The 8894-nt window shown below is 36.6% G+C and overlaps 1 protein-coding gene and 1 pseudogene across 6 annotated transcripts; both read left to right on the plus strand.

Annotated features, from left to right (window-relative positions):
* Positions 1-2452: 2452 nt before the first annotated feature.
* Positions 2453-5184, plus strand: LOC125201257 (F-box/kelch-repeat protein At3g61590 pseudogene; annotated as a pseudogene). 4 transcript variants are annotated; one of them, XR_016134995.1, is made up of 2 exons: positions 2453-2757; positions 3633-5184. The product of XR_016134995.1 is annotated as an F-box/kelch-repeat protein At3g61590 pseudogene, transcript variant X1 (transcript). The 4 variants fall into 4 exon arrangements; XR_016134998.1 differs by lacking the exon at positions 2453-2757 and adding an exon at positions 2872-2970; XR_016134996.1 differs by lacking the exon at positions 2453-2757 and adding an exon at positions 3001-3402.
* An 876-nt stretch (positions 5185-6060) lies between these two features.
* Positions 6061-8894, plus strand: LOC125201620 (BTB/POZ domain-containing protein At2g46260-like). 2 transcript variants are annotated; one of them, XM_048099808.2, is made up of 6 exons: positions 6061-6394; positions 6679-6807; positions 6930-7048; positions 7135-7198; positions 7481-7760; positions 7850-8894. In XM_048099808.2, exons 1-6 carry the CDS (start codon positions 6166-6168, stop codon positions 8679-8681), a joined length of 1653 nt encoding a protein of 550 aa, XP_047955765.1. In that variant the 5' UTR covers positions 6061-6165; the 3' UTR covers positions 8682-8894. The 2 variants fall into 2 exon arrangements, with proteins under 2 accessions (XP_047955765.1, XP_047955766.1); XM_048099809.2 differs by having other exon boundaries at positions 6062-6394; positions 7868-8894.

Consider the following 8894-nt stretch of genomic DNA (forward strand, 5'->3'; position numbering starts at 1 on the left):
AAATAAAGATCGCATGCTATAAGGCACATCGCATATCATTTCTCGATAAATATAATATATTAAGCTCGAGCTCGAGTAATAAATAACGATTTGTTCCGCTCAATCCATTGATTTTGATGCACACATCAAATTTATAATTTAATGATAAATTAAGCCACATTAATTGACTTGTGGTTGTTGGTGCCAACAAAATTATTGTAACAGTTGATGTTGATTAACTAGGTAAAATAGTAAGATTTAATTCTCACGATACATCACATTCTAGAAAAAAAGATTAAATCCATTACTTGGAAGTTCTTCATGCTCTTCGAAAATACCATATTCTTTAGTGTATATCATAGAATAACTATGACTACTAGACATAAACGATAAAAGTAGTTTAAAATATTCATAGTTAAAAAAAATAATATATCCTACTTTGAATTTCATCAATTCCAATATTTAATTTTGTATCTAACAAAGATGAAATGAAATTCTAAAAAATATGTAAAGTTAAAATTAGAGAAAAAAGTATGAAAAATGAAAATGATACACAAAGTTGGATGTGAGAAAGAAACCACTGAACTCGTAGTCTAATATTTGGGTGAATTATTCATGGTGGTACGAGTGAATACAAATTTAATACCAACAAACTTTATCACATTATTTCTTCCCATTTTTCTCATTGCACTTTAATTTCCTACATCCTAGAATGGGGATCATGCTACACACCATATACAGAATTGAATAAAATCTTAGACTACCTAAAAACACTTTAGAAAAATTTTATCTAAAAATAAAAAGAATAGAATTTTGTACCGTGATTATTACCATATCCTCATCAACCAAGTAAATTTTTTATCAAGCTTGAAAAGAACTAGTACTACATTGATATAACTAAGGTTTTCAAAATTATTATGTTTTCTTACATTTTCTTTTCTTTCTTACATCAATTCTCTCACTGATGCAATTTTTAGATGAATGGTCAACTCTTAGAATTGGAGTACTTTTTCATTGAAAAATATTTTAAAGAGTATAAGATGATAATATATATATATATATATACACTGTTTATTTACACGATAAATCATAAATATGCTGAAAAAATGAACTCAAATCTGATTCGAAAATTACATCATCCATGGTAGATGTTCCAATTTAATTTTTCTGAGTCTAATAAAGTTCATTAAAGACATTAGCCGTCACAGCCTTTATTACGACTATTTTTTTTTCAATTTTTTTATATAGGGAAATTATTTTCAGTAAAATAATTTGACAAACCTACCAGTCTCCATAAGATTAAAGAAAGAAATAAATACAAACTTTGTTCCACTAATAAATGGATGGAGAGGTTAGGTAAAGCATGCATATTTGATCTTTCAATACCGTTAGCAATTAATTGAATCTATTTTTTTTTTTAATCCATTTTTACAATAAGGAAAAGACAGATTCATTGGTTGGCTATTGTGGCATATCTTGTTCTTGTTGACAACGAATATACTAAACTAATGTTGGAAAGCAAACAAAAAATTTGTTCGTGTTCTTTGTGTTTTATTGTTGTCTCAAATTTTATAATTTATTAGGAATTCGATTTTTTTTTATAGGAAGACGACCTAATATATAATTTAAATCGGAACATACAACATAAAGAAGCCAAGACGCAAAATACCATTACAAAACTCTAGGGTGTTTGGATTGTGACATTTGAGGTGATTTTAGATCAACCAAAGATAAAATCCCTCAATTTGTATAACAATTGAATCACAAAATATCTCTACGTATCAGAGATACAATTATGTTTTTACTAATATTTAAATTTAAACAGACTTATGTTTTCATGTATTTATTTATTACCAATTCACTAGCTCGCGAGATTCTATTCATTAAATTACGAAAACAATAGACATAGATTCTCAAATTTCCTATCCACTAAAAAGAATTCCTGATTTAAACTTTGATGTGAGAAAAGATGGAATCCAAATTTCAATAAAATCAAGGCTTTGGAACTTGCAATTGAAAAAAAAAAAGTTTGGTTTGAATAAATGGATCATTACATTATCAAAAGGTCCATATCCATGACTCCAACCTATGCACCAATATACGAAGTTAAATGCCCTCAAATTATAAATTAAATAGTACTACTAATAACTCAATTTTCATTATTTGTATCTTTTATAATTTTATTTATTTTTCTTTGATAATTACCTCAAGACATAAAGAGACAAAATGAAGTTAGTGTAGTTGAAAAGGGTAGTAATGAAATACGTGGAAGAAGCGAGGCAAAAAAGCACTAAAATAGCTCGATTTCGAGTAAGAAATAAGTTGTGGGTGAATGAATAATATTCATACCATTATCATTCGTGACCAAAAAGATTTAAAGTTGCCCTCAAATTTCCAATTTCCAATTTAATTTTTATAATATTGGGTTTCACTTTCATCCATTAAAGATTAAACCCTCTATGTGAAACTCAGATTTGTGTATGACAACAACCCAAAAATGCGCCCTTCTCTTTCACTCATCCTGTCCTTTCGGCTACTTATTTGATTTGAACGTAAATTGGCCAAGAATTTATCAACTATAACTCCTTCTCTCTCCTCTTTCTCTCTCTGCCCGCTTATATATCTGACATTGCTCAAGCCAACATACAACTATATATTCCTTTCTTATTGGATGCTCAAACATTTTGGTATCTCTCTTTTTTCTTGACCTTCACTTTATGCGTTTTCGTGGCGAATCTGGAGGATTTTGAGGTTCTCGGTGTGACCCGTTTCTTAAAGGTACAATCTTTGGTTGTTTTATGCGAACAAATCCTTTTCTTTTTTGTTTTATTGCAGATGGGATTTTGAGGTTGTTCTGAGATCTGTCTCTGCTGCAGTCTTTTTTATGCTATTGTTGCTCTTTCTAATTTGATGATTTGTTTGTATTGAAATGGGGTGTTTGGTATTTTCTCTTTCACTGAACATTGGTTCAATAATGCAAAATTTTCCAAGGTTTGGTGGGAAATTCTTGAAGTGGTTGTTTGCTAAATGAATAGTAAATAATTCAATTTCATTGGTGTGTTTAGTCTGAAGGGCTAAAGGGTCTACAACCCCCCTCCTAATGTCATTTTCCTCTTTTCTTTTCTTTTTTTTTTTTGGTTTTTTTAGAACCAATATTGTTCACCTCTTTATTTTGTGGCAGGTATTCATGTCTGTGTTTATAGCCTATGAAATGCGATATGTTCTTGTTTGCAAGCTTTCTACCCTTGTAATGATGTTGCTCAAATATATGTGGTTGCTTATTGTTAAAAAAAAGCCTATCTTTTATCTCTCTTGTTCCAGATATCATTGTTTAGATCTTCAATTCTGCTGAGGCATCTCTTTAAGTCTTTGCTTAACATGTTTAAAAGCCTATCTTTTTGGAATCTGTAGAAGTAGGAATATGTATGTGTATCCTTCTAGTTAAAAGAACCTTTTCATTTCAATGGTCGATTCAAATTAATTCAAATTTGGTGTCTTGTTAGGGATGTTGGCATAAACTTAGATTTAGTTCCTGTAAATTTCAGTGAACTACATTTACTTGATAGCAAATGTGGATTTTGGTGATCATGTTATTAGTTCTTTAACGGAAGTTATAAAGGTGTATGTTTGCTTATCGAACATTTCTTCCATAGGTTCGTCAATGGAGGAGGAAATCTCATGGGTTAGTCATTGTATTGACAACGTTGATAGCTGCCCTGTGGGATTTGACTCATTCTCGGAGCTTAATGAGGAAGCCGACAGAGGAGTTTCTGCAGTTTCTATGGATGTAGTTCTGCCCGATGATCTTCTGGAACGGATAATATCCTATCTCCCCATCGCTAGCACCTTTAGGGCGGGATGCGTGTGCAAAAGATGGCATGAGATAGTGACATCGAAGAGGTTTCTTTGGAACAATTCTCATGCGTTGTTACAAAAGCCTTGGTACTTCATGTTCACGAGCTCTGATGACCCGATTGGTTATGCGTATGATCCCATTCTCCGTAAGTGGTATGGCATTGACCTTCCTTGCATCGAGAAATCAAACTGGTTCATTGCTTCATCGAGTGGCCTAGTCTGCTTTATGGACAATGATAGCAGGAGTGAGCTGTATGTATGCAATCCGATCACCAAATGTTGCAAAGGACTTGATGAGCCTCCGGGTCCTATATTTCCCGACTACAGTGCTTTAGCGGTCTCAGTCAACAGAGCGACTTGCAGTTACAATGTCTCGATTATCAAATCCAAGCAGGTCCCTGAAAATTTCTTTCAGTGGGATCTCTCCATCCATCTATATGATTCAGAAACGCGGGAATGGCTAACTGATCTGACCGAGGTTTTAACAGGGTGGAGAGCCGGTGATGAGAGTGTGATATGTGATGGGGTATTATACTTCTTGATTTACTCGATCGGAGGTGGTGGCCCTGACAACCGCCACGGCCTTATCATGTATAACCTCAGAAGCCGGTCGCCTTATGGCCTACTGATGAGGAGTTTCGTTCCGGTTCCATGCTCTCTCACATGTGGCCGCCTGATGAACCTGAAGGAAAAACTTGTGATGGTCGGAGGCATTGGCAAACATGATCGACCGGGCATTATAAAGGGCATCGGGATCTGGCTTCTGAAGGGGAGAGAGTGGCAAGAGATTGCCCGAATGCCCCATAAATACTTTCAAGGTTTTGGTGAGTTTGACGACGTCTTTGCCAGCAGTGGGACGGGCGATCTCATATACATTCAAAGTTATGGGGCTCCTATGCTTCTTGTTTTTGACTTTGACCAGAAGCAGTGGAAGTGGTCTCAGAAATGCCCTGTGATCAAGAGGTTCCCCCTTCAGCTATTCACCGGCTTTTGCTTCGAGCCAAGGCTCGAAATCGCACCCTAGCTTTCCTGCTTATTATATATACATAATCCAATTATACATGAAGCAGCCATTGATGCCACCATGTTCTCTGCAATTCCAAAATGCTTAGGTTTTGAACTTGTTTTAGCTTTGTTTACGACGATTCAATTCGTAGTAATGCCTCTATAGGTGAATGCCATCATTGAATTGATGAACTTTGCTGATAATGACCATGTTAAGATCATTATTCTTTACATTCATAGATTCAATTTACAAGTTTATTAGTGGTAAAAATGTAAACTTTATTATCTAATTTTTATTGTGTTTATCTTCAATCTTGGAATGAACAATTATCTGTTCACTTTTTTTGTTCTGTGTTTAACCAATCAATTGGAAGTCATTCTCAGTAGAGAGTTATTCCACCATTTCAGTGTGTTTTTATGTGTTGGAGTGAATGGAGTCCATAATTGGGCTATTTTTATTAAATAAATGGGCCCTCATCTTTTGTTTCTTTAGTAGCCAGCCCAGGAAAGCAAAGAGATTGACCTGTCACACAGCTAGCCCAGGAGTATTTTTTTTTTTTGGTTTGACCACAGGTATATCGAACTCACCTTCGGCGGAATCCGACTAATCCTGCTCGACCGGGTTTGCAGATTAAGGCCGAAAGTCTCCCAGCAGGTGGTGGGGTTTGAACCCGTGACCTCAAGGTCACCACAGCTCCGCGCTGCTAACTGTGCTACAACCCGTTGGTTGCCCAGGAGTATTTAATTACACTTAATATTTTTATAGCGAAATTGAGATCTTTCTAACCAACACAAAATTATCTTAAAAAATAAAAAGTGAAACTGCATTAAAGTTGAATCATCAAAAAATTAAAAAGTGAACTGCGTTAGCGTTAGAGTTGAATCATCGTTGATGCCTGCACTCGGATCGGCTTTCCAAATTTCCCATGACACTTGAATGATTTAGGAATATGTGACATATTTGGTCATCACTTCATTCATCATCATCATGTTAAATACGTATTGCTTTCTTCTCCATAACTTACAACGACTTGATTTGCAACAAATAGTACTTGTGCATTCAATAAACTACTACTCCTACTAATGTTTCAACGGATCATACTATTTATACTTTATCAATTTTTATTATTTAGTTTAAGAAGATCGGACTTAATTATCTCATTCCTATTAACTTATTAATGCATAAAACAAATACTCCTTATACAAATTCTTCGCTTTGAAGATAGTTAATGATTGAGAATTTTCAAACATATAAAACATACTTTCGCTTTGTCTCTCTCTACACGCTTTCTCTCTCCAGTCTTGGCACTCCAAGCTTTTGAAATTATGAGCGGTTGGGGTTTGGGGCTGCCCGTCATGGACCTATCCGACCCCACCACTGCCCGCCAATCCGACTTCGCCTTCGCCTTCAACGACAGCAATTTTTCCGATCGCCTGCTCCGGATCGAAATAGTCGGAGATCCACTCCATGAATCCGTCGGCTGCGGCGCCATAGCTGATTGGGCGGCGCGCCTCTGCGACCTCCGCACCCGAGATATTGTGGAAAACCAGCTCGGTGAGCAAGTCAAACTTAGTGTTGCTGGTGGTTTTGATTTGTTTGTTCGATTGAAGTAATGATTCATGCTGATTTTGATTAGTTATCGAGTTTAAAATTACTATAATTTAATTCGTTTGGATACTTGCGTGTTGCAACATTTGGTTACCGATTGAGCTATTTTTGTGAACATAAATGCATTTCTGGTGCTGTTTTGCGCTTAGTTTCTTAAAAATATAAAAATTCTGTGTATTGTAGTCTGGATTTTGGTCTTGTTAATCAGAAATGTGTTGCTTCGTTTGCAGCTTTGGATGTGAACAGTGGCCAGGAAGAGCGTGATGCATTTGATAGTCAGCAGCCTGATGTTGAAGACGGGATTGGCGATGACAATCATGATGAAGTGGCACTTAAAATGATCGAAGATTCACCATCAGGTATTCTGCGATGTTTACTTTTAATGTGTGGTAGTTTTATGAAGATTCTGGCTGTGAAGAGTAACTTTTCGATACTGTCGTTTCTGCTCTAAGTTGGAGCTTTTATATTGTACCTCAATTAGGAGATGAAGCTGCAAATGATGATTCGGAATTGTTGGAAGATGAATTAAAAGTTGTAAGAGTTAAAACTCTGCATATCAGTTCACCCATCTTAGCTGCAAAGAGCCCGTTTTTCTACAAGGTACTGGTTGTATTTTGCTGATTGTTGATGTGTTCCTTTTTGTGAGATTTCAAGTCATAATTTCTGTATGCTTTTTCTTGTTACAGTTATTCTCAAATGGTATGATGGAATCTGAACAGAGAGACATAACCCTTAGAATTAGCACCACTGGTATGTAATCAGTTGATTCATGAAAAATAACTGAGAGCAGTTAACTCTCATAGAGTTTTTGGTTTTGCATTATTAGGTCATAAAATGTAAAAATGCCTCTCAATCTTTGGTGCAGCTTCTTTTCAATGAGAATATCTTGGAACACATTGTTGGTTTTGAACACATAAATTGTAGTACCTTATATAAGAAGATAGCAATCATGATTTCCAAGAAATATTTACTTTGTTATCAGGTAGCAATGACTGTTGTCAAAGCTAACTAACTCTCTTCTCAATGGAACAGAGGAAGCTGCCTTCATGGAGCTCCTGAATTTCATGTATAGTAATACATTAAGCATCAATACAGCTCCTGCTTTACTTGATGTGCTTATGGCTGCTGATAAGTTTGAGGTCATCTCGTGCATAAGATACTGCAGCCATCAACTAAGAAACCTGCCCATGACTCCCGAATCTGCATTAGTTTTTCTAGACCTTCCTTCTAGCGTCCTTATGGGTGATGCAGTTCAACCATTGACGGATGCAGCGAAACATTTCTTAGCTGCCCGGTATAAAGACGTATCGAAGTAAGTATCAATCCATATTTTAATGATTATTGATAACAAATGTAATGTATTATGGTTTCATTTTGCAGTAATAGTAACATTTTATTAAGGCTTGACCTTTTTGATAGGTATCAAGAAGAGATTATGAATTTACCTCTGGCTGGGATTGAGGCAATCTTGTGTAGTGATGACCTTCAGGTGGCATCAGAGGATGCTGTTTATGACTTGGCGCTGAAGTGGTCCCGGTTTCATTATCAAAAGCTGGAGGAGCGTCGCGACATCCTTTGTTCTCAATTGGGTGGCTATATTCGTTACCCCTACATGACTGGCCGCAAATTGAAGAAGCTTCTAACATGCAATGATTTCGATCGTGATTTTGCAACTAAAGTGGTGATTGATGCCTTATTTTTCAAGGCTGAGGCACCCCATCGCCAACGGAATCATGCCTCAGAGGAATCCACCTCCACTAGCCGACGCTTTGTGGAGCGTTCCTATAAATACAGGCCTGTGAAAGTAATCGAGTTTGAACTGCCACGCCAGCAGTGCGTGGTCTACTTGGATCTCAAGCAGGCAGAATGTGCAAACCTGTTCCCATCAGGACGAGTATATTCCCAAGCGTTCCACTTGGGCGGGCAAGGGTTCTTCCTATCCGCACATTGCAACATGGATCAGCAGAGCTCGTTCCACTGCTTTGGTTTGTTCCTTGGGATGCAAGAGAAGGGTTCAGTTTCATTTGGTGTCGACTACGAATTTGCTGCTAGGTCGAAACCCACAGAAGAGTACCTGAGCAAGTACAAGGGTAACTACACATTCACCGGTGGAAAGGCCGTGGGATACCGGAATCTTTTCAGCATTCCCTGGACTAATTTCATCGCCGAGGACAGTTTGCATTTCATCAACGGCATACTTCATCTTAGGGCTGAGCTCACCATCAAACACTGAGATACGCGACGATGCAGGGAAGCTCAAGGTGCCATCCAATCTTGTAGTAATGTTGTGTTCTAACTTCCATAGATCGATTGCTGGGGTTGTTAGCTTACTGATGATGGATTAACTTTGTATACATGAGCCGTAGTTATATGAATTGTAAATATGGCCGGAAAATGCTAATTCAGTTGTGTTGAAATCTTGGAAATTTAAATTGAATTTGTGAAA

The sequence above is a fragment of the Salvia hispanica genome, chromosome 2 (assembly GCF_029641045.1).
Source record: "Salvia hispanica isolate PSC_SH4W2 chromosome 2, Shi_PSC_v1, whole genome shotgun sequence".
Taxonomy (NCBI): domain Eukaryota; kingdom Viridiplantae; phylum Streptophyta; class Magnoliopsida; order Lamiales; family Lamiaceae; genus Salvia; species Salvia hispanica.